The sequence below is a fragment of the Pelodiscus sinensis genome, chromosome 2 (genome assembly GCF_049634645.1).
Source record: "Pelodiscus sinensis isolate JC-2024 chromosome 2, ASM4963464v1, whole genome shotgun sequence".
NCBI classification, from domain to species: Eukaryota; Metazoa; Chordata; order Testudines; family Trionychidae; genus Pelodiscus; species Pelodiscus sinensis.
The window spans coordinates 85354114-85380404 of NC_134712.1; the positions used below are offsets into that span (position 1 = coordinate 85354114).

The 26291-nt window shown below is 43.8% G+C and overlaps 1 protein-coding gene across 10 annotated transcripts in view; it reads right to left on the reverse strand.

The window, feature by feature from the left end:
* The window catches only part of PPP4R1 (protein phosphatase 4 regulatory subunit 1), an 87122-nt gene that overhangs the window by 52219 nt on the left and 8612 nt on the right, over positions 1-26291 (reverse strand). For 5 of the 10 annotated variants that reach the window (XM_075920971.1, XM_075920972.1, XM_075920977.1 and 2 more), the window contains 2 exons: positions 13918-14053; positions 5064-5170 (listed from right to left, as the gene is read on the reverse strand). The exons of 1 other annotated variant lie outside the window; for it this stretch is intronic. In XM_075920971.1, coding sequence (XP_075777086.1) covers positions 5064-5170; positions 13918-14053 — 243 coding nt within the window. Of the gene's footprint in view, positions 1-5063; positions 5171-13917; positions 14054-26291 lie in introns of those variants that run through there. 4 more of the 10 variants (XM_075920974.1, XM_075920975.1, XM_075920979.1 and 1 more) reach the window with 3 other exon arrangements.

The window sequence follows — 26291 nt, forward strand, 5'->3', positions numbered from 1 at the left end:
TGAAGCAGCTGCAGAATCAAACCCACATCATGTCAAAACTGGAATTCTAAAGTGCACAAAAAGCTGCTGCTTTTGCTGAGTAAGCAAATAGCAGTCCTATCCAAAAACTTTTGCTAAGGGAAACAAGGCAGATTACAGCTCAGGTCTCAGTATTCAGTCTTTCTTCTACAAATAGATATGACAAATTGATATTAGTTATGTATGAAAGCTTTAGGCAGCAAACTTGCTCATTCGGTTTCGTCTTCACTACAGAAATAAAGACGGCTGATATTATTGCACCAAAACATACATAGCTCTGCATGCAGCTATTTTTATCTCAGACACATCTGTCCTATTTCAAGATGTGCTGAGAACCCAAAACTAACTGGAGGCCCTGGGAGATGCTAGAGCTCAGCACAGCTACAAAACAAAAATAGGCAGGCTGATGCTTAGAAACATAGTTTCAGAAGTAAAACCTAAGCCAGAAAGTGTCCTAGAAACAATGATTTACCACTATTTTTAGATCTTAAAATGCATATTTTAAAATAACGTATTTGTTTTGTTAAGAATAGTCATTTAGGCCCTCAAAATTATGCAGTGCCCACACTGAGCTACTTACTAGAGATGTGAAAAAGCAGTGATACCCAACATTTTTAAGCACAAGATCACTTTTTTGAATTTAAGTGCAATCCAGGAACTACCTCAAACCCATATACCCTTGCCTCACCTCCTTTTTGCCCCTTCTTCAAGGCCCCAGCCCTGTTTACTGCATCTTCTCTCCCTTTCATCAGGCGGGGCAGAGGGTTGGGGTTCAGGCTTTGGTCTTGGGTTAAGGGATTCAGAGTGTGAGGGGCTCTGAGCTGAGCCTGGGGCAGGAAGTTGGGGTGCAGGAAGGTATTCAGGGAACAGGCTCTGAAAGGGAGTTTGAGTCTGGGGGGTGGGCTCAGGGCTAGGTCAGGGGCTTGCAGTGCAGGAGGGGGTTTATGACTGGAGCAGGGGTTCAGAATGCAGGCTCCAGCTAGACACTGCTTACCGCAGGTGGTGCAGTGGAGCTAAGGCAGGCTCACCCCTGCCCTGGCCCTGCATCACTCTCAAAAGCTGCCAGCAAACTCCCTCCATCCCAAGCCCTGTTGTGTCCCTCTCCATCCTGTGGAGACAGAATACAGGGGGGGAGGGGGACACCCTGACTTCAGTGTCCCCCTCCTCTCCCTTCCCTTCCCTTCCCTGCCCTGCACAGCAAGTGTGTGTGTCGGGGGGAGGAGGGGACAGCTCCAAGGCAAAGGGCAGGAGATGTGCAGCAGTGGGGGAAAGAGGCAGTTGAAGTACCGGCATTTGATAGCTTCTTGGCCAAATCAGTTAAGATCACCTGTCAGAGGCTCCAAGATCTACCGGTAGAATTTACTGGTTGGGGACCACTGTGAAAAAGTAACCATTTACATGGTTAACTGATGAGCATGGGCTCATCGGTTAACATGCATGGTTACACACACCCTCCTCCCAGTGCTGCTGCCCCTGATGAGAAGCCGGCTCCATGTACCAGCTCCCACAGAGCCACCTGCTTCTCCCTCTGATGGTGCTGCCTCTGATGCAGCACAATATACATACAGCATAACGTATATAATTTTACTGCACCTATTTCCCTAGTTTCTTTTCTCTATGTTCAGTACTATTCCCTAATCTCTCCCCAGTCCTCTGACCTCACTTTTCCATTCTGGTCCTTCTACTCTTGACTTCACATCTCAAACATCCATAAGTTTCAGAATGTTCCATCAGCAAAGCCCTCCCTCAACCTTTGAATTCCTCCTAAAAACCCTACTACAACAACAAAATCCTTCCACCTCATCACCAGTTCTCACGTCCTCCTTTACCTCAGCAATTTGTGTTATCAGGTGATTGATTTGATCAATGTAGGGCCTGAATACTCTGCATGTGAAACTCCTACTGAACCCAATGGAAGTTTTGCAGAGGGCTTATGCCAGGGAAGGGGAACCTGTGACCTGCAGCTTGCCTTGATCCATCCCACAAGGCTCGGGGCCTCCCTGCCTTCCCTACAGCAAGGCAAGTGAGCACTGGTACTCCAGCCACAGGGACAAGGGGACCACAAATGTGTGACTTGGCACCCCCACGTTGCTGGAATACAAGCACTGGCTCTCCAGCACAAGGAGGGGGAGCCTGGAGCCTCACAGGCGGGATCGAGCCAAGCCACAGGCCTCATGCAAACTCTGCCTGGCAGCAGGAGGGAAACCACTTTGTGCAATGCCATTGCCCTTCCCCCAAAGCTAGGCGAATGGCAGCACAAGGAATCTCTGTTCTGCATTCAGTTGCAGGCTCCTCTCTAGTCCCTTTCATTGGACAGGAATCATGGCCAATGGTATCTGTGGGAGGGGATGGTATCTGCAAGCACAAGGTAGCACAGAGCCACTTGTCCCTCTCCGCTGCACCAGGTAGTCGCCACAATCCTCCCAGATCTCTCACCTCCAGCCAACTCCTGCACTAGGGATGTAAGCTACTAGCTGAGTAGTTGCTTCCCCTCCCTGTTGCCTCTATCAGAGAGAGGCAGCAAGGGGGTGGGGGAGCAGAATTTGGTGCTGGGGGGAGCTGGCTTAAAAGCCAGTTCCTCCCAGCACCGTCTCTGTGGGAAGAAGGGGCAGGGAATGTGGAGAACTGGTGGGGCTTACACTTTTGAATTGCATCAAGAGCAGGGCTCTTGCTACATTTCAAAAGCACAAGCACTGCAGGAAGCCTGGGGCGAGCTGTGGACTCAAACAGTCCCCTGTTGGCCCCATACTCCATGATCCCTACTTTTAAAATGTACAAGAGCCCCAGATGTCCAAAGGAGGGAGCACGCGGTGCTTCTGCCTTTGAAATGCAGCAAGAGCTGGCAAAGCTCTTGCTACATTTCAAAGGCAGAGGCGCCCTTATTGACTAATCGAATAGTCAATACAAATTACATCAACTATTTGATTTGTTGATTAATCTAAATTTAACATCTTTATCCTGCACTCCACCTCCAAACCAGATACCACACAGCCCCATGCACTCCTGCCCCAACAGCTCCCTCCTGCACACTGAACATCTTATTTTGGGTCCACTCCAAAACAAAAGGGGCCTCACAAAATTTACTAGCTCCGGTCCTGCAGAAGAGTTAGTCCAGCCCTGGGAGGAATCCCTAAGCCTCACCAGTCTCTGCATGCCCTCCTCCCCTCTCCTGTGGGGCTGGAGTGTGAGGGGAACGAAGTGGGCTTTTTCTCCCTTTTGCTTCTCAGTTGGGAGCAATGTCTCTAAGGGCTTTTTTCCTCCTTAGCTGGAAACCAGGTTAAGAATTGGTTTGGGGGGTTCTTTTTTTTTTTTTTGGCTTCTCAACTGTGTGGATTTGCTGAATTATTTTTCTGTAGGTTAGTGGCCTCTGACCACAAAAAAGTTTCCCTATCCCTAGCTTACAGGATTAATAACTTCAGAAGGGTAGACGAGTTAATCATCTGAAGAAGTGGGTTGTGCCCACGAAAGCTCATGATACCATCTACTGTTTTGTTATTCTTTAAGGTGCTACCAGACTATTTACTGTTTTTTAAAGTTTTTACAGAATTAAGCACCCTTTAATTGTCAACTCTTTAGGGCAGAGAATGTGTACCATGTAAGTTTGGGATGTGTAGTCAAGGGGTGTGGCCTCCCTCAGAGAATGAAGCCGTTCCCTGGTGAGAGGAACCCAGAATGCCTAGGCTGCCATGATGGAAGCAGAAGGGTGGGAAAGAAACCAGAAATATAACAGGCAGGCCATGTTGCTCAGGGAAGGAGACAGATGCTTCTTGCCCTTTACTGGAATTGGAAGTGGCAGAAGACTTCTGCTGTCCTCAGGATACCTCCAAGGTACCAGGACTACCACTGGGACACAGAGGACAACCCCAGGGTTCACGTACACCTGGAGGAGAAGGGAGGAAGGAGTCCAGAATTACCCCTTCAGTCAGTCTGCAGTCAGCTATCTTAAATGCTGTCAGCATATCATGGTGGAATTCCTCACTGATCCAGTGGCAAACAACTCTGCCACTGTTAGGACCTTAGGCTGGGACAAAGTGGAGTCGCATGAATATGGGTCCCCCTACCCATGTGGTGGCAATATTCCCCTTCCCAAGGCCAAGAGGCCCATGCTTGTCTGTCGCCCACCAGAGGCATAACGACAGACTGGGGGTGTGTCTAGACTACAGGGTTTTGTTGACAAAAGTGGACTTTTGTCGACAAAACTATACCTGCGTCCACGCTACTGCTGAGTTCTGTCGACATAACGTCGACAGGACTCAGCAGTTTTGTCGACGCTGGTAAACCTCATTTCACGAGGCATAACGCTTTCTGTCGACAGAGTTCTGTCGACAGAAAGCATTATTGCATGTAAACTGTCCTTGCGTCTACACTGCCGTGTCGACAAAGCAGCTTGCTTTGTCGACAGAACTGAATGTAGTGTAGACGCTCTTTGTCGACAGAAGCTTTGTCGACAGTATCTGTCGACAAAACTTCTGTCGACAAAACCCTGTAGTCTAGACGTACCCTGGGTGTCTAACTACTGGTGTTCCACCTAGACCATTTGCTGGGTGCCGCACCCTAGCCAAGTGTCTGGGCCCAGAATAACTCGCTGCTACCTAAGGGCTATGTGGTGCCCCGCCCTCGTTGAGGGCCTGGGCTCCTGAACTAGTTGCTGTTTCTACCCTGCCCAAGAACTGGAGCTGGCTAACTTCCTCCTTTATTTAGACTGTGATTTCAGTAGAATCAGCAAAAGGGTTTGGCATCCCTCAGAGACTGACAGCAAGTGGGAGCCACACCCATCTACATGCTTCCAGGGCACATGATTACATAATACAAACATTCATTGCCATCTATTCATCAAAAGCACTAGAAATTAATCAAGTATTATTAGCTGTCTTGAGAAAAGCAGCAGAGGAGGGGAAGAAAATCTCCTTTAAAAAAAAAAAGAGAATATTATGGAATTCTGATAGCCTATTTTAAATAAGGAAGAGGAGCAAGAATATACTCAACTCATGTTTAACGTTTTGATCTTCCTCCATTAATTCATTATGATCTTTCATACTACATACCTGAATCATCAGCTAATCTGCTGATTCTTTCCAGCACAGCAATACAATCTCTCTCATCATCGCTGACTTCCTTCAAAGTGTCCAGCAAACTTCGCGCCACCATTTGCCTAGTTCATAAGAGAATAAATATCATACAATTTTTGGAAGCAATAAACAGAACGTTTCTGATTACTCAATATTTCTTTGAGGGTGAAGGAGTTTTTTTAACCACACTATAAAAAAAAAAGGATCTAAATAATTTTAAGCTAATAACTTCAATTAAAATAATCTTAAGAAAACTAAGACGTTAAAGAACTATGCTATACATCAGAACTATTAACATTAAATGTGCAGTCTCCCTTCAATTTACAAGAATAAGGAACTTAGAAGCAATGTCAACATCCTGGAATTATTCCCCATCTTCAGGGCAGATGAATATCGAGTGTGTCAAATTTTCATCCTCAACAATGAATTCTCTTACTTGACAGAGACAGGCGAAACTCTTGCTTTTAGAACAGCTTTTTGATTGAAAGCATGAGCACTCAGTAGAGACTAACTACAGCCAAACTAAAAGATAACTTACCAATGCTGCACTTTGTCTAAAGCCTAAACAAAGTCATGTACATACATCATGAAAATAAACAGAACCACAAGTACAATTCTGTTTATGCTTGGGACATACATGAAGAATAATAGAAATGCAGCATTCATGTAAATAAGAACCACCTAATTCACTATTTTTAACTAATTAAATTTTTATAATTAACCCAAAACATCTCAATATTGACACTAAAGTCTAGACTACAAATGTAAACAACAAGACTAATTTGTAAACTAAAACTGTAATTTGTTAGTGATATGGATTGCCCTAAATGAAATGTGTTCAGGTAGCATGGTTACTACCTGGTTAGTAACCATCACCACTATCAACATTTTGCCTTGTAAGCGACCAACACAGAGCATGTGGTTTTCTTTGCACTTTTTGGCCACACAGATGAGATACTCACAACTGTCATCAGTTTGGATGGTCCTTTAGCTCTCTTTACAGTAAGAAAACCAAAACTGAGTACATTGCCCCCACAAGCTGCAGGCTCTTTGTGCACGTCCTTCAAACAATCTATTCCATTCCTGAGGCAGTTAAAGGATAACTGCCTAAATAGTCTCAGAATGAACAGATACTAACACAGTGACGTAGGTGTGGACGCACAGTCTGTTAACAAATGGGAGAGCCATGGAAAAATTCAGCTGTGCAGACAAAGATCAAACACATTAATTAAAACTGGATCACATAAGAGAGTCACAGGCTGGGTTACCAATACATGTTTGGATTTCTCACATAAGCAGGGCTTTAGGAACTTTGCAATTCATTTAAATAGAGCCAGGAAAATACAGGTGATTACCATGAATGTAAAGCCTCAACACTAACCATCATTTAAACTTTTCTAGAATTAAAATGAGTATTTTTTCCAATCTCAAAAGTAATCCAGCCATATTACACACTAGCCACCAGCAAAACTGTTTTAAACAAACAAAAAAGTAAGCACTCTTGTTTTTCTTTAAAAATACAACAGAGACTCTTCACTTTTTCCAAGCCTGCTCTTGAAATAGGATCACCCATGCCAAGTTTCAACCTGTAAAGTGGTACATATTTCTAAATAGAGAAACAGCTAATAAAAACATGCTCATTGACTAAACTGGAACAGAACAAATTCTAGTTTGATAAATGTTTATGCTTCATTCAAATGTTTTGTAATCAATTGACCAAAAAGTATCCATGTAGTGTTCGTGGAGAGAGAAGGTGACCAGACTAAGGATGTTAAAATGTGATTATTTGGCTAACCGTATAGTCAATATAATTTGTATCTACTATACAATTAGTCAATAAGCGCCTCTGCAGAGCTTCAGCAGGAGTTGCTCCAGAGGAGCCGACTTGAGCCGGGACTGAGCAGTCCTGACTTGTGCCGGCTCCAGAGCTACCCGTGCTGTGGCTCTGCATTTTAAATGTAGTAAGAGCAGCTGGGCTCTTACTACATTTAAAATACAGAGATGTAGTGATCAACACAAGCTGGGACTGCTCAATCCTGGCTTACTCATTGTCCAGTAGCCTGTTTGCGGTGGACAGGGGCTGGTGCCGGAGCAGTCTCTATTCACGGCGGCCAGCCCTGGCGATGGCAAACAGGCTGCTCTGGCACCAGCCCCTGTTCGTGGCCATCAGGGCAGAAGCCCCTCAGGGAGTACAGGACCAGTGGGAGAAGCTGGCTCCAAGCTTCCTGTGGGGCTTCCTTTTGAAATGTACATTTCAAAGGCTCAGGTGCTGCAGGGAGTGAGGGGTCCGTCCTCTCCTGGAACCATGCTCCATGTGGGGCTTCCGCTTTTGAACTGCAGCAAAAGCCCAGAAATCCCACTGACTATTCAATTAGTTAACTGATCTAAATTTAACATCCCTAATTTAGATTGAATTGGGATGCTTACATGGAGAATTTCTTCCATTCCAAAGAGCATATCTTTCCTGCATGTGGCTGTCTACTCTGTATGAGAATTTCCTTAATTGCTGGAAGCTCCATCAGCTAACATTCAAGTCAACAAATGCAAAGATAGTGGGTCTGGGTGCAGAATCTAATTGCAATTTTGTGATAGCATATCTGGGCAGGCTGGGAAATGGATACCTGCAATAGGTCTGTAAACCAAAACTGCTTTGGCCAGTAAAGATCTCTGAGAATCAATGTAGCCCCTTCTGACCTTGGCCATCAATCTGGTGAATGGTGAGAAAATTGGTGGAAATGCATTCATGACTTGAGTCTATTGTTGGAGGAAGCAGACTGGCAAAACAACAGGGTATGTTACTCTTCTGGAACAAAAAAAATTTGGGCATTTGGCACTATTCTGTCAGTGAAAAGATCAACTGTGGAAATCCCATACTGACCAAATACCAGTTCTGTAATGGATTTTCACAGAAACTACCCACTTCTGACTACTGCAGGTCTACTCAAAAAGTCTGCTAGGTTGTTGCTGATTCCTGGAAGAGAACAAGCCAATGGAATTATCCCATGTTGGGCAATGTGTCACAGCTTGATGACTTCCTAACAGAGAGGTGATGAACCAGCCCCTCTATTTATATTGCATATTGGCCATCAAGAGCCGTATCCTGGAGTTCCATAGGAGGGTATCATAGAATCATAGGACTGGAAGGGACCTCAAGAGGTCATCGAGTCCAGCCCCCCACCCTCAAGGCAGGACCAAGCTCCATCTACACCATCCCTGACAGATGTCTATCTAACCTGTTCTTAAATATCTCCAGAGAGGGAGATTCCACCACCTCCTTTGGCAATTTATTCCAGTGTTTGACCACCCTGACAGTTAGGAATTTTTTCCTAATGTCCAATCTAAACCTCCCCTGCTGCACTTTAAGCCCATTACTCCTTGTCCTGTCCTCAGAAACCAAGAGGAACAAATTTTCTCCTTCCTCCTTGTGACACCCTTTTAGATATTTGAAAACCGCTACCATGTCCCCCCTTAATCTTCTTTTTTCCAAACTAAACAAGCCCAGTTCATGAAGCCTGGCTTCATAGGTCATGTTCTCTAGGCCTTTAATCATTCTTGTCGCTCTTCTCTGTACCCTTTCCAATTTCTCAACATCTTTCTTGAAATGTGGCGCCCAGAACAGGACACAGTACTCCAGCTGAGGCCTAACTAGTGCAGGTATAAAATGCCATATTAGCCAGTCTTACAGTCATGAACTCCAGGATGTTTATGTTTCAAGTCATCTTGATGCCATGTTCCCTAGACCTACAATTTGTTTAGCTAGGCTCCCTATCCTGCTCCTAATGTGTCTGTAATGAGTGTCATTGTCAAAGGGAGCAGAATACGGAGCATCCTTTTTCCTGCTCTTGGGATCTAATCACTACCAGAGGTCTCTCAGGACTTAGAGTTGGACCTTTGGTCATGTAGTAGACAGACAAGGAGTACACTCTCCTCGGCCAAATTCGTAGGAGCCACAGATGAAGTTTGGCACATGATGTCAGTTATGTGCCCACCTGGCAGCCAACTAGAACTTGGCAAGTCTATGCTGTCATAGTTGGACTTGACTTTAGGTTGTTTATTATTGATCAGAAAATGTAGAACCAGGCCTCTGGAGATAGACTTTCACCAACAGAGAGTTGATTGTATGAACTCTATCATTTGTGATGGAATGAAACAAGAGTTAGTCTCCTTCTGTGATCTGCCTCTGATCAACCAATTGTCTAAGTACAGGAAGACATGAATATCCAGTCTCCTTAAACATACTGCCATCACCGCTAGGCAATTTGTGAAGATCATCAATCCTACGGAGAATCCAAATGGCACTACCCTGTATTGGCAATGGTTGGGCACCCTGTGCATCACAGGTACTTCCTGAGGGCTGTATGGATGACTATATGGAAACACATCCTATAAGTCAAGCCACTAATCAGCTTTGAGCTTTAAGAGATGGAATAAGAGAGGCAAGTTTTAACATCCTGAACCGAAGGCAAGGTATGTATATGTGGAGTCTCCTCAGATCTACCAAAGCATGAAGACTAGGGATGTTAAAATGCATGTAATTAATTAACCTTGTAATCACTGAAAATTTCAATGATTACACACAAAGCGGCAGTCGTCTCCCCAGGAACCGGTGTGTAAAGGCCAGCTTTTAAGACAGCTCTTTGCACATACTGGCTCCTGCCTCCTCCCCCCACCACCATGCTGCTGCTTCTGATACAGAAGCAGCAGTGTAGGGTGGCAAGTGGCTTTTAAGCTAGCTCTCCACACATATCAGCTCCTGCCTGCAGCCCCACACTGTTGCCTTTGATACAGAAGCAGCAGCACAGGGCAGCAGGCGGCTTCTAAGGAGCAGGTGCAGACTAGAAGCCAGCTCTCTCTATGCCAGGGGTGTCCAAACTTTTTTCAAAGAGGGCCAGATTTGATGAAGTGAATATGCGTGAGGGCCGACCATTTTGCCTGACATTCTTTGAACCATTAAAATTAAATGCAAATTAACTATTTTATGCAAAGTTTATTGCAAACGGCATACTTTTCATTTCGTCACATGGATGACCAATCTAAACAGGTGTTAAATCACTCTGCCTTTCATATCTGAAGGCCAGATGAAAAAAAAATCCAGGAAGCTGAAATATATGTCAGGAACATTGTAAAGTACATTACATATTATTGGTAATAAAGGTTGTCTGTCAACTTTTAAGTTCAAAAAATATGAACAGGAACATAACACCAAGTATACATGTTGTGTCCAAATATATTTATAACTGATTTAGACCAACTGACATTAACTGAGATTTTACAATGTATTCATCTCAATACATATGGATTCGTTGGGGGCCATAAAAGATAGATATTGCCAAATTACCTGTGGGGCCGTATTAAACCGGAACACGGGCCGCAATTGGCCCGCGGGCCGGACTTTGGACATGCCTGCTCTATGCATACCAGCTCCTGTCTGCCACCCCACGCTGCTGCTTCTGAGGCAGCAGTGCAGGGCAGCAAGCAGCTCCTGTACAGGGAGGTAGGTGTAGCCATGTTAACCATTAACCATGAACATGGTTACACTTTCACATCCCTAATGAAGGCCTACTTTCTTCAGAAAGAGAAAATAAAGAAAAAAGAAGCCTCTTTCCCTGTATTCAGGTACCACTGCCTTTGGCTCATAGACAAAGAAATTAAACCACCTGCAGTAGGTACTTATGAGAGAAGTGCCTGAAAAGGGAGGGAAATGAGGTGAAGGGAGAATAAGGAATGAAATTTCAGAGAGACCACTGCCAAAGGCTATTCTGGCATCCCTTTTCTCTGGTGTCAGGTGGCTTCCAAAAATTGTGATCACTGAAATAACCCTGATATGGCCCCAACAGTCCCATCAAATATGCTGAGGTGCCACCAGTGCATGATGTGTCACTAAGAAGTAAAAGAATGGCATCTCCCAGTATAGCTGGGCTTTTTCCTGGGTGGATAACTGGGCTCTCTGGTACAAAACCACAGGCTCTTCTGTTTCATCTGAGGTGTGTAACAGAAAGGTTTTTGATAAGGAGACAGTGCATAAATTCTAAAGGACTGCAAAGTAGCCTTCAAATCTCTCAAAGAATGCAAAACATTGTGTGATCACTGAGCAACTCCATCCCTTCATAGGACAGGTCCTTTTTAGTAGCCTACAGAAACTTCAGAATCCTTGATTCCTGAAGCCATGAGGTTCTTCATATAGTGATGTCGGTACTTTTATATACATATAATCACTCTTGCCTTGTGTGTACAAAAAAAAAAAATACATGCCTATAGTTGGATCTACAGTTATATATACTTGAAGAACCATAGATAACTTTTCTCGGGCACACCAAGCTCCTTTTTAGCACTTACTGATTTGGAACCAGCACTGAGACATCTTCACAGAGCACATATACAAACATTTTACACCTTTCTGCCATTAATTTCTATCACGGGGTCTAAGAGGTGGAAGACTCTTTTACTAGAGCTTTGCATACGACATTTCTAAACATGTGCTTGTAGGGTGAAAAAATAAAAGGAAAGTTAGAAAAAATTCCATTTGGTTTCTAACACAATGTGGAAGATTTTTCAAGTTTACAAGAAAAACAGGACTTGATTTGAGAAATTGTACTATTAGTAATTAAAATATTTGTCAAGCAAGGAAACAAACCTAAGATTTTCAGAAACTATTCCCAGTTTTACACTGACCTGCAACGTACCACTATGAATGGAAAGATTAATACCCATCCCTTACCCCTTGGACTTGGCAAACATCAGAAGTTATTATAAAGTAGACTAAGACCCCTAACACCGGCTTGAGAGCAATGGTAAATCTATAACTCCAACATCTGTTGACATCATTTCAACACACCTTCCTTATTTAAACTCTGTGAGCCTGTGTTTTGGAAAGTATACTTTAACAGGCTCTCCTTAGAAACAGAATAATATTCATTTGAAATGTATGCACTTTAGAACAGTAAGTGCAGTTATAAGAACATGCATGCATCAATTCATAATTGGGTCATGAGAAGAGAGAAATAAATCCATGATACTTGTTTAGGAAAGAGGGCAATTGGAAGGAAAAAGAAAAAAAGAAAAGAATTTTAGTAAGTGGAGCTGAAAACATTTCAAGGATGCATGTGGGGAAAGTTATTCCTGTTAAGTTTGAACCTCATAGGCTTCACATTTACAAAAGTTTTGTTTTCCTCGCTAATTAGTTATTACATACCACAATAAACTACCATAGGCCTTACTTAGAACATTTATTTAAAAAAAAACACTACTTTGGTGATCTGTTGATTCAACCCTCAATAGCAAAACTATGAGGAAATGTTGGATGTTGAGGATTTCCCCCACAGTAATTAACCTAAATTTACACCAAGAACTATTAAATGCGAGATACCTGAAGAGGAAGAAAATTTTTCACAGCTGTTATATGCTAAACTTTACTAAATTAGAACATTTAAAAACTTCAGGTAAGCCTGAAAAATGAAGGACCAATCTGGTAAATTGAGGGCATGTCACAACTTTTAACGGACTATTTACATATATACTTAAGCATATGTAAATCTTTACAGGACTGGGGCCCTAAATACCAAAATTAACAAGCTACTCTGCAATGTGTCTGAAAAAGTATATGAAAAACAAGACCAAAAATTAAGAATGGCACAAACACACATTATTAAAGATAGTTTATACCTAAAATATAAGCAATATTAAAACACCAAGAAACTTTTTATACAGGTTTGTTCTTAAGTTGAATTTGTATGTAAGTCGGAACTGGCTCCAGATTCAGCTGCTGCCACTGAAACTGACCAGGGGCTGACTACAGGAAGCCGGAGGCAGAGTTGCTCTGCCCCCAGCTTCCTGGAATCAGCCTGATCAGTTTCAACAGCTGCTGAATCTGGAGCCTGGGACAGAACAGCTGGGGCGCTGCCCGGTAGGTTCCCACAGGACCAACCCGGCAGCACCCCAGCTGCTCTACCCGAGGCGTCCCGCAACAAAAGCCTGGTCTGCTGGGGGGGGGGGGGGGGGGGGGGGGCGCACTAGCTGCGCCCCCTCCCCCCCAGCAGACCAGGGAGACCCGAGCAAAGCCGCCCAGGCGGTGGGACCCGGTATGGATGTTACAGGGCCAGCAGTAAGGATCCCTGTGGGGCCGGCAAGGCAATGGGCTGCCCACAGGGAGCTGACAGTGGGGTTGCCCAGCGTGTGGCAGCAGGACTGCCCAGCAGGTTGTGAGACCTGGTATGTGGCTATCCAGCGGGTCTGGGAGCTCCAGCACATGTGTGGCTGCCCAAGGAGCCCCAGTGTGGCGTGCACAGATAGCTGGAGCCTCAGAATGCAGTGCACATGGCTGCCTAGAGCCCCAGCACCAGGCTGACTGGCAGAACCACAGCAACAATGGCTGCCCAGGTGTTCAGCAGGGACAGGTGTCTGGGGTCCAAAAATGACATCCTCTGCTCTGGCAAAATCCCTCATCTGGGACCAGTCAGGTCCCCAGGGTGCTAAACCAGGGAGATCCAACTTGTATTACTTTTGCACATAAGTCATGACAGCCTTGCACATGCACTGCCACGTGATTGTTTATGGGAGGGGAAACATCCATAGGAACCTATTCGGATATGGTCCATTTTATGTAAAGTACTGAGCATCTCTGAGAATTATGGTCACTTAAATAGGTAAGAAATACTTGTTGGGTTTTGGCAGGAGGAGATCAATGTATGCATTTTAACCTAACAATGTATTTTATAAAGAAATTAAATCACTTATGTGTCACACTGGTTAACTGTAGTCAGAGACCTAAATCAGATTAGTTTACAATATGCATCTTGTTCTGTAACAGAAACGGAACATTTAAAAAGCGTACCTGTTAAATATGTTCTCACTTGCAGCGTACTTGTCCAGTCTTCCCAAAGGCGTCAACATTTCATCTTGTGAGACAAAGTCCAGGGCTGAAGGTATAATAATCACATCAGACTCTGAGCTGTAGTCATCCACACCAACTATCAGAGACATCAGAAATATTCCTTATAATCGCAGTACTTCAATACTAAAATTATGCCCTTTGTTGGTCTGATGACAAGCAAGTCCAGGCAAGAATCTGTCTCAGGTAAGTATATACTGCATCACATTTTTAAAATACCCTCATTTTCCTTTATTGTTGTTTTCCCTTCTATGAAGCCTTCTTTACATAGGTCAGTTTTTAATCTCAGAAACTGTTTGCTTCCACTTGCATGCCATTTGCTTCAATTCCCCAAGTCTGAAATGTCACAAAATGTTTAAAGCTGCAGGAGTTACACAATATTTCCATTAGCATAGATCAAATGACTCTTGACTAACCCACTGACTCTTCATTTGACTCAACTTTTTAAAAACATCTAGATTAATATCTCAGTAAAATAAAAATCCATAATTGACAGATGTAGTTTTTGCAGACAGTGTGCATCTGGACTAATATGAAATTAAAGCACAAAACAAAAATAAAAATGTGCAGAAATGAAAGCTCAGAACATAAATAAACTTCCAATACTTGCTGTAACATTTATAATCCAAGATCAAATTTAGAAAATATTTCCCAATGCACCTACATCTATGTAGAAAATACACCTCTGAAACATAATTACACATACATGCATACTTCAATCTGAGAATCAGCTCTATGCAGGCACATACTTGCATCCACGTGCAGCCTCAGTGAAGTCAGTGGTGCTGTACATGGGATGTTCTGTATGGAGCTGTGAGAAGGATGGAAGCTTTTACTAAGGCCAGGTTTACACTATACCCAGAAAGTTGGCTTAAAGTACACAACTACAACAACATAGTTGGTGTTACCTCCAAAACACGAGGTCGATGAGAGAAACACTTCCACCAGTACCAGCACCAACCAGGGCACTCTCCGTGTTCAATTTAGCGGGTGTGTATTAAACTTGCTAAATCAAACTCCAGAAGATCAATCACCAGAGCATTGATCCTCCAATAAGTAGACACGTGGCCTACGTCTCTGAGTATGTATAACTCCTCTAAGTTAATTAAAGATTCAGTAAAACAGATCAAAGATCCAAGCCTGTAATCTTTACATATGCGAATATTTCCACTGAGCTCAAATGAGACTACTTTTCTACCTAAAAACCGCAGGAATCCCAGGTCACAAGGGGTACATCTAGACTACAGGCTTCTGTCGACAGAGAGCGTCTAGACTACATTGAGTTCTGTCGACAAAGCAAGCTGCTTTGTCGACATGGTAGTGTAGACGCAAAGAAACTCTGTCGACAGAAGGCGTTATGCCTCGTAAAATGAGGTTTACCAGCGTCGACAAAACTGCTGAATTCTGTCGACAGAACTCAGCGGTAGTGTGGAGGCAGGTATAGTTTTGTCGACAAAAGTCCACTTTTGTCAACAAAACCCTGTAGTCTAGACACACCCAAGGTTACCACTGTAGGCCTGAAGCCACAGCACTGTATAACTACTTCTGGCTATTTCAGTTCTGCCATCTAACATTTTCAAGGCTGACAACTTAATACATCAGCCTAGAACTATATTTTTAAAATATAGCAATTACAAACTTTTGGTTGGCCAGTGACAGCTGACTTGGGCTCATGGAACACAGTCTAAAGCAGTGTATCTCAATCTTTTTTTTATTTTATTTTTTTAAGTACCCCCTTTAAAAAAAAAACTGTAAATACCCCCAGTACCTACAGGTTTCCAGATGCACACAATTTTTTTCTACTATTGCAACACATTTGTTTAAACAACTTAAACGTAGCCGGGCAGGAGATTAAATTTTTGGGTGTAAAAAGTACAAAAATAATAAAGTGCTGTAAAACTTAAAACAAAAATTCAGTTTTCTCCAAGTTTCAGTTGTGTTGCCATATCCCACAGATTTCTCTCAAGTACCCCTAAGGGTACTCACACCAATGGTTGAGAAACACTGGTGAAAAGGGCTGTTTAACTGCTGTGTAGACAATCAGACTAGGGAGGATCCTGCACTCTAGGACACTGCAAGATGGGAACATCTCAGAACTCTGGGTGCAACCCAAGCCTGAATGTCTACACCACAAGTAAACAACCTCTTATTCTGAGCCCCACAAGCCCGAGTCAGCTGGCATCTGGGTGTTTAATTGCAATGCGGGCATTCCTTACAAGTTCTGACACTGTTTCAGACATAAAATTGCTTTTCAATATTCCACATGCATGCATGTATGTATGTTTTTCTGAATTGAATCTTTACATATTTTCGTTTTCAAAATGTACCTTCTTTAAATACCACACTATTATATACTATAAGATGACAGTGTTATCTCAAGGGAGTGATATTAGCAACTCATATTAATATGTTGCTTTTAGGGATGTGAAAGGTCAACTGGTTAAATAGTGAGGACTAGAGCCAGCTCCCTGCCTCGTCGCAGGCAGGGGCTGCTCCAGCCCAGCCCATTTGCAGCTGGCCCAGGCATATCACAGGCAGTGGCTGCCCTGGCCATCTGAAGCATCCCCTACCTGCAGGGGGGAGGCACGCTCCAGCTCAGCTGCACTGGGGCCTTTACAGCCCCACTTGGACTGGAGTGCCCCCACCTCCCCGCTTGTCTCCCTTTTATCAGTTAACTGGGTAAACATCACGTATAACTGGTTAATCAATTAAACAGGATTTTTCAACCCTAATTGCTTTATATCTAAAGTTCTGTATCCATTCTCTAATAAACTGCCATTCTGTAATTGCCACGGGAAATGACTACAAAATACACATATAAGTTGAAGGGTGAGCTGCAAATATCCTGAAAAAAAAATGGCCAAATTCTACAGTAGCTGGGAGTCAGTTGTATGAGTATTTTAAGGGAAACCTGGGAAAAGGAAGGAGAGTAAGATTTAGGAAGAGAGGCAGCAGGGAACCAGTGGGGTAGGGGAGATGTAGTGCAGTAGCAGCTGAGAAGCCTGGAGGGTAAGGTGGTGACAGAACTGCAGTAGAAGGAGAACAGAAGACAGGTCTCTGCAAACATGAAGTCACACTGGGTGGAGTGTTACTGAACTACTCATGAGGAGGGTTCAGCGAAAGATCAGTTACATAAACAAATAATTGCAGCACAAAGGGAAATCACTTAGCAACCCTCTGTTTGGGCAACTAAAAAGGCAACTGGGGAGGGCAGAGGTGATTGAAACAGGGTTTCTGATGGAACAGCTCCTATCCCCCAATGAAGAAAAGGACTTGTCCTGCTAACAGGTGAAAACTACAAACTGCCTTGCCTTTGTCATTATTTTCCTAGCGTTAAAGTAGGAATAAGAGATCCTCCGGAATAGGGCTTTATTCCGGAGGCTCGCGCCAGTCTGGACGCTCTTTTCCGGCTTTTCCCCAAGCCGGAAAAAAAGCGGCGGACATGTTTATTTAAATCCCACAGGGGATATTTAAATCCCCCGTGCATTTCCCTATTCCAAAGTTCTAAATTAGCATGGCTATTCCGAAGAAGGGGCCAGTGTAGACACAGCCTATATGTGCACAAACTCTATAAATGCTGTGCTCCAGGAAAATCACCTTGAGAAGTGTAATACTTTTGGCACTAGAGCTACAGCACTGCTAGTGTGGATGCCCTGTGTATTACAGTGCTGTGACTGCCCTCTGGTCCTGTCCCATATTCCTGTTCTCGCTCTGCAGACTTCTACCACTGCCCTCAACTCACATCCCCATCCATCCAGTGTAGTCCAAACAGCCAGGCTGTATATGATACCTGGGCATATACAAGTCTGTAAACTCACCTGTTCCCTTCCTCCATCCCACAAAGTACAAATGTATTAAGCAGTTGGCCTGTGACAGAATACATCAGTGTGTCTCTGTACTACTGTTATTTTTTAATAAATTAATTTTTGTGGTTTGCAAGCAATCTTTATTCCTTTAAATGGAAGCAAGTATAGCCAACCAAAGCAACAGACACTTTTTAATCAGTGCATTGTACAGAGCAATCCCAGTCCCCTACTAATGTTGTTCCTCCCTTAACCGGGACTCTGTGATCCAGCAACATCCATGGTCCAGCACAACCATGGACATTCCTGGACCACTGAGCCCAGGAACAGGGAGGTCTGGAGGCAGGACAGGAGTGCGGTAGGTGGTACCGGCGACTCAGCTATAAGCCCAGTGTGGGGAGGTGGGCAGCATGGCAGGGAGTTCTAGCCCCAGTGGCAGCTGTGGAGCTTTAGCCACAGCCAGGGAGCTGTGACCCCAGCAGCAGCTGTGGAGTTCTGGCTGTGTTCCAGGAGCTATGACCCCAGACACACTTGGGGCCACAGAGCCCTCACCGTGGAGCCAACTGGTTGCAGAGCTCCAGTCCCAGCTATGGAGCCAAGAAGCTCCAGAGTGCTGGCTGTGCCACTCCCTGGCAGCAGCGGTGCCGGTGGCAGCTAGAAAGCCACAGGGGGCTCGGGGAAACAGTGGGGCAAGGCTGGAGCCCTAGTCTGGTGGGGTCCCGAGGATGCCAGATGAGAAGGTCCAACCTGTAGCACAACCCTTGCATTTCCGTGCATGGCAACAGATACTACTGGCTTTCAGCATCAAATTGCTGCCTCAAGGCATCCCTGATCTTTATAGCACCAGGCTGTGCTATCCCGATAGACCTGGTCTTTGGCTGTTCAAATTCAGTCCCTGGGTGCTGAGCTTCAGCAGCCCAACCTTATGTGAAGCTTTCACTCTTCCCTTCACAAATATTATGGAGGGTACAGCATGAAACTATAAGCATGGGAATGGTGTCCAGCTTCCCATACAGACATCACCAGTGGGCCTTTAAACAGCCAAAAGCACACCCAATAGTCAATCTGCACTTGCTCCGCCTGTTGTTGAGCTGCTCCCTGCTGCTATCAGGGCACCCCATGTATGGTTCATTAGCCGTGGCATTAAGGGGTAGGCAAGGTCTCCCAGGATCACAATGGACATTTAAGCCTCCCCTATAGTGATCCTCTGGGTCCAGGAAGAAAGTCCTGACTTGCAGCTTTCTGAAAAGACCTGTGTTCCAAAAGATGCTCGTGTCATGCACCTTTCCAGATCAGTCTATGTTAATGTCTGTGAAACATCCATGGTGATCCACAAGTGCCTGCAGAACCATGGAGAAATAGCCCTTCCGATTAATATTCTTGGAGGCTAGGTGATCTGGTGCCATCTACTGCCTCTTTGCAGTTAGGGAAGCCCTTTTTTGCAAAGCCATCCACATCACACACATTGCCCAGAGTCACAATCCTTTGGAGTAAGATGTGATTAATAACCCTGCACACTTCCATCGACAAGTCCAATAGTCAACTTTCCCACCCCAAACTGACTGGTGACTGATCAGTAGCTGTCTGGAGTAGTCAGTTTCTACACTGCAATTGCCACATGCTTCACCATTGGCATTGCAGATCTCATTCTCTTATCCTTGCACTGCATGGTGGGGGCGAGCTCATTTCCCAGTCCCAACTTGTATGATAATGTGATCCTACCTCTCAGTGCTTGTGGTTAGCACTTCTGGGAATACCACAAGCAATCTTGTGTTGTAGTCATTATGGGTGGCAAGATCAATGTCAGACCCCTTTTCTTCACTTCATACTTTAAAGAATAACTTGACTGCCTTGACTTGACTTTGTGATATGTTAGTGAGACCTATCTGCATTTTCTTCAACAGTTCCGGATCCATTCTTGCAGACCAAGAAGGCAGAGAGCACATCACAAAAGCCATTGAAAGATGTCACCAAAAACAGACAAGAAGCACAGAGATTACCGGGATATGAAGCATCACAGGGCACTGAGACAGGACTCAGGATGCCCCACACCACCCTCCTTTACCTTTCTACAAGCCTCAGTGTCAGAAGGGGAAAGAGATGCTCTGTGGGCTAGCTGTCCAGAGTACCTCTCTCCAAACGCCACTGCAAGTGTGTTTATGCTTTTACACTGGCAGCTAAGAGTATGAACACACAACAGTGGTTTTCCTGCAGACCTCTGTGAGCAGTGCTGCAACTGTCAGAGCTTTATATCTGCCAGTGTAGACATACCCTCAGATCTAGACAACCAGAAAATAAGATACATACCAGAATAACTGTGTCCACATTACAGATTCAACTAAATTTGAATCTAAAGCAATCTCGCTTCCTGGGGATATCCGTACAAAGCAGGTGGGTAGACAAGCTCTTACTGACTGGCTGTTTAAGTTAGGAGACAGTTGCTAATCTTTTATATTATACTTTATATTTTTAACAGATGCTTGGATGCCCAGATAGTGGGATCTGGGTATTTTTTCTTAACTGAAATAAAAAAATAAATAAAACTATCAGAATGCCCCAATGACATGGAAAGATATGGCTGAAGGGATTAAGTTGAATTCTTCTGAATTTGATTAATGATGGATTTTGAGGCTACAAATGAGCAATGACAAGTGATCTTCGGACAAGTTAAACACCACAAAAAGCCTCTGACAGGTAAATTTTTTGCAATACACTTGGAAAACCTTAGTGAAACAACCTAAACTATCTTCAGAATAGGGATGAAAAATCCCATTTAATTGGATAACTGGTTAAACATTATCTAACTGTTTAACCAAGTAAAGGGGCATGAGCAGAGGGAAGGGAAGAGACCGTTAAGGGTGATGCTTACCAGTTAACCTTTCACATCCCTACTTCAGAATCCATTGTATTAAATTGAAATGTTATGCCTTGTAATCATAGGATAATCAAAAGACTATACTGAACACCAGCACATATAAGAATGGCTTTTTGGAACAATATGTGTGAAGTTGATTTCCTGGGAAATATGTAAGGGGATGTGAATGCATATTCCCCACCTCCAGTTATGTAAAAACTCAGCCTTTTGTAGCAATGATCTGAGGAGTAGGCCTTCATCTGCTGACCGCCTTCCACATGAGGCCAAGATCGAAGGCCCAAGTTGTTTAGAGAAAAGTCTGAACTATTCATGGTTGCACTAGTTCTGAGCTGTTTTGAACTTCTAATTACAGAAAACAACTTAGTGGGCTTTGAAGAGTTGTGTGAAGACTTGGAACTGCTAGGAATTAGTTATTACAGCCTTTGAAAAGAAATCAAAGAGCAGATGCTAGCCACTTGAGGCAGTCTGGCTTCCTGGGGTAATCACAGTGTAGCTTGGGAACTGTGCAATCTGGGGGGAGGGGAGGAGAGGAGAGGAGTCAGGAGAAAGGTAGACTGCTCACAAAAATTAATGGCTAAGCAGCCAGGAGTTTAGAGATGGTACCTTGCCTTTACCATGGAGGGGGAATATAGGTGCAGTTACCCTGAACTGCTTGACTGAAATGTGGGTCTCCAGTTTTGGAACCATACAGCTGAAAAAGCTGAGTCTTTGTAATTCCCAAACTGCCTCAAACAGATGCTCCATTCTACAGTGTAAAAGACATTTCAATATATAATACTTTTTCCTTTTTGTTTTGTTTTTAAGATTTTTAATTTGCCACAAATACTGGGGACTTTGCCAAGAATGGTTGGCTGATTTCACCAACTGCAATACTGTACCTGTTTCCAGCTTCTCACAAACTAGGGCATCAGCAGCTTGGATAAGTCCCTACTATTTTGTCCTCCTTGCAGGAAGTAAAAGGATAATCTACATATAGTACTGTAGCACATCTGGTTAAGATGCTATATACTGATGGCAGAAAACTCTCGTTTGCAAAATAAAACCACCTCTATGAGAGACAACAGTTATATCAGTGCTGTCCACATTGGTGTAACTTACCTCACTCAGAGGAGTGGTTTATAAACACCCCTGAGCAACATAAATTGCGTGGACCTATGCTGTAGTGTAGACATAGCCAAAAGAGGCACTTTTATGATGTGATTATTTGTACCCAAAGTTGTCTTAAATATGTTTCCAGTACAGCTGGCCAAATCACAGGAAATCTAGTTTTTAAAGTAAGATTTCATCACCATTCAGAACAAAACATCTGCTCCCTAGGATCCCCTAAAGCCGCTTAATGAAATTTATATTTGTTTCAATTTCCCCTCAACAGCAGCACTGACGCTCTTGTCAATTTCAATCTCATTCAGCAGCTATTGAGGCTCTCGTGATCTGAGAGGTGAGGTGGTGCGAACTGATGGAAGAGTTTGGAAAGCCTGGAGTGCCTGACCTGAGGCAGTTCATATGGGGGAGTTGGCCAGATGCTGCAGAGCTTGGGAGCCCATTCCAGGCTCAGACCCCTGTAGCAACTGGCCTGGATGTCTTAGAAGGGTAGCACTGTCCTGGAGACACAAACCCTGAATGACTGGGGTCCCCAGCCTCAGGCAACCCAATGCATGGTGTCTGACTGTCCCTCCAGCTCCTCTGGAGCAAGGAGATAGAGTACACCCAGGGCTCCATGTCTGGAAACTTCTACAAGTTTTTGTCGGTTTCACTGGCAGAAGATGAAATTATCAAGAGCCATCATTTCAATTTTCCCAACATAAAAACATCAACTTTATTTGAAAAAAAAACTAAATTTTCTTGTGGAATAAAAAATGGCTTTACAAAAAGGGTATTTTTCATGAGAAAAATCCAGCTGCGGAAAAATTTTCAAACTAGCTCTAGCTCCCAGTTCTGCTTTTAAGAACCAACAAGTCATTTATAGTTTCACCAAGAATGACCTGTTGCAAAGATGTCTTCTAGAAATAATGGAGACAAGTGAAGTGCATTATGGTAGGCTCAACAAAGGAGAATACAGCTGGCACTATATATCCATTTATTCCATACCCCCAAACTCCGCACTGCCTCCCCACTCATCTAGCATCCCTCTGTACATATTCACATCTCAAGAACATCTTAACCTTACCATCCTGTACTCCTGTTAAAAGTCTACCTGGTTAACACCATCCTCAAGCTAAATTCCCTCAGTTGTCTATTAAGTGCTGCAGGGAACTCAGGGCTGTGGCAGATAGCAACATCTCTCTCTACAAGCTCCAGCCCTGCTGCAGCACTCCCTCCCACCCCAGCTGGGGGAGAGGCTGGGGTCTTGACCCTGACCCAGCCTGGACTTACTGCAGCCAGGGGACAATGTGCCTTTCTCCCTCCCTTCCCATGACCAAGCCTTGCCGGAGCTTCCACAGCTAGGAAGAGGGACCCCACTTCTGGCCTCAAGCTACTGCAGAGAGATATGGCTCGGAGGACTTCTCTCTCCCCACCACAGCCCCAAGGCACCCTGCATCCCAAAGGCCCCAGTCCTACCCCAAAGCATCCACTCCTGCCAGAGCCTTCCCCATTCCATCCCTCTGCTCTTGCCCTGAGCCCCTCAGCCCTACTTTTGTGCCACACCATCAATGTGCAGAATTAATGTTATGTGCACAAATATGGAGGGGATGTGTCACACAGCCAACTTAGGCCACCTTATACTACTCAGAAGTATTAATTTTTCACACCTCTGAGCATATAGATATGACTTATTTTTTAGTGTAGACCAAACCTTACTATTCCAAACTCAAGAACACCAAATTAATTTATATCTCTGTACATCCACATCACACTTAAATCATAGTTACGATAAAGTGAGACTTTGCCCAAAGGCTTGACACCAATTGAGTGTTTCTTGTAACTGACAATAACATCAGTATTTAAATGATTTCAAGCAACAGCTAATCAAGGTGAATGGTGAGTGCAAAAGGTATGAGAAAATAATGTTTGAGAAGCAGTTAAGATCCATCATGTTAAAAAGCTAAATCCTTAGCAGTACCTACAAAGAAAAGGTGGTTTGAATTAGTGTCAATTCATAAACTAAAATGTAAGCATTAGCATATTAAGGACCTGTCATAACTGTCAGTTTAAAAAGTACCAAGAAAAGTTCATACTTATTCTGAAAGGAGAGCCAAATTCTATTTTTAATTATAGTCCACCAGCCAGGTTAGAGATTCAGAGTTACATTATATACTCAATTTATGGCACAACTCCAGATTATAGCTATTTATTAAGTAGACCCTACTGGTACACTCAGCATCAACAACAGGAAAACATGCTTAGCATTTGTATTGCCAGTTATCCTGAATTTCCATTCATACCTATGCATGTACAAACATGCCTTTTTTTCCTCTGCATTTCCTGTTACAATGGCTGACAATTCCTACCCTCTAGGAGTACAACTTCACAACAAACGAACGTGTAATCGTAACGTAGGAAAGCACTCTCACCAACTTTAATCTAGTTAGCTCAGATAACATTGGTAGCGAAGATGTCGCTGTATGGGCTTCAGCGTGGGCTAAGGGCCCTAATACAAGCTCACCAAGGAACCTGCGTACAGACTTGGGGGTGCCTACGTTGAACCAAGCATCTTCACTCCTCAGCCCCTGCACTGGCTAGAATAAAACTTTAACAGATATAACTACCCTTACTATGGTCAAACCTTCATTTGCTGTTATTCAATTCCACTCCCTTTCACACTAGTGTGATAAACATTGGTTTTATAAAAGGGAAATCATGCTTCAATCTATTAGAATTCTTTCAAGGGAATCAACAGGCATGCAAACAAGACTCAGGGTGATCCAGTGGATATAACGTACTTAGATTTTTAAAAAGCCTTTGACAGGGTACCTCACCAAAGGCTCTTAAGTTAAGTAAACTGTTATGGAATAAGAGGGAAGGTCCTCTCCTAAAACACTAACTGGTTAAAAGACAGAAAAAGCTACCCATGTTGGGAATCTATATTGCTTCAATGTAAATCCATAATATGCCCACATCTGGTCAGTTTCAGCAGCGGCTGACTTGGGCATGCCGGGGGCAGAGCAGCTGGGGCGCTGCCAGATTGGTCCGGTAGCGTTGATTCTCGGCGCTTCTGGACCAACCCAGCAGCACCCCAGCTGCTCTGCCTCAGGCATCCCCAAGTAAGCCGCTGCTAAAACTGACCAGCGGCTAACTTGAGGAAGCCGGGGGCAGAGCAGCTCCAATGGTCTGGCTGCCCGGAGCACTTCCGGGTTCCTGATGGTGCCGGACCATCAGGAGTGCCGGACCATCAGATGCCGGACCAATGGAGTTTTACTGTATCGGGACTCCTGACAATGTGATTTGAGCCTAATCTTTATATCTGTCATTTTCCATTATATACCCAATAATACTCTCATGGTCTACTGTGCACTTACTGCAATTCCCACAGACACATCCAATAAGAAGTAGTCATTTTTATTCAATTACTGTAGAGAAACTTGCTATATTTGTCTTAAACTCCTATGTACATTTGTTCTGGTTACAGGCTGCAACAAAGTACCTGAGCAACAAAATTACACAAGTAATATTTTATTTAATTGTACTATTAGAATGATTTACATGATTTTACATTAGAAAAACAAATCACATTATAAAACTTCCAAATGACATGACAGAGCCAAAAATCAGAAGACTGATCCAAGGAAAACTGAAAAGTATGGTCTCTAAGCACTGAAAACCAAATAAAATACCAAATGAGCATAACATTCCTATAAAGCATTAGCTAGAACCACAGCAGTATCTTGATACTAACTCAAAGTACTACCACAGAGATGCTTTACACAGCAATACTACTAGCACAAACTAGAGATGTAGAATTGTGGTTAATCAGTAAACTTGTTAAACAAAATGTTTAACACAGCTTGCCTGGATCTGGCCCTTGAGACTTGGAGCTCGGCCTCAGAATTGGTATAGAAGGGTACAGCTTGCTCAGGAAGGACAGGCAGGGAAAAAAGGGAGGAGGTGTTGCTTTACATATTAAAAATTAATACGCTTGGACTGAGGTGGAGATGGACACAGAAGACAGATTTGTTGAGAGTCTCTGGGTTAGGTTAAAAGGGGTAAAAAACAAAGGTGATGTCATGCTATGGGTCTACTACAGACCACCTATCCAGGCAGAAGAGGTGGGTGAGGCTTTTTTAAAAAACAGCGAACAAAATCATCCATAGCGCATGATTTGGTCGTGATGGGGGACTTCAACTACCCAGACATCTGTTGAGAAACCAACACAGCAGGGCACAGATTATCCAAAACATTCTCGGACTGCATGGAGACAATTTTTTATTTCAGAAGATGGAGAAAGCTACAAGGGGGAAAGCTGTTCTTGATCTGACTTTAACAAATAGGGAGGAACTGGTTGAAATTTGAAGTGGAAGGCAGCTTGGGCAAAAGTGACCATGGAATCATAGGCTAGGTCTACACTGGTAGCTTCTTGTGCAAAAACTCTTCCACAAGAGAGCGTCTACACAGGCATGTGCTTTTGCATAAGAGATGTGTTTTTGCGCAAGAGCATCCATGGCAGTGTAGACGCTCTCTTGCGCAAGAAAGCTCTGATGGCC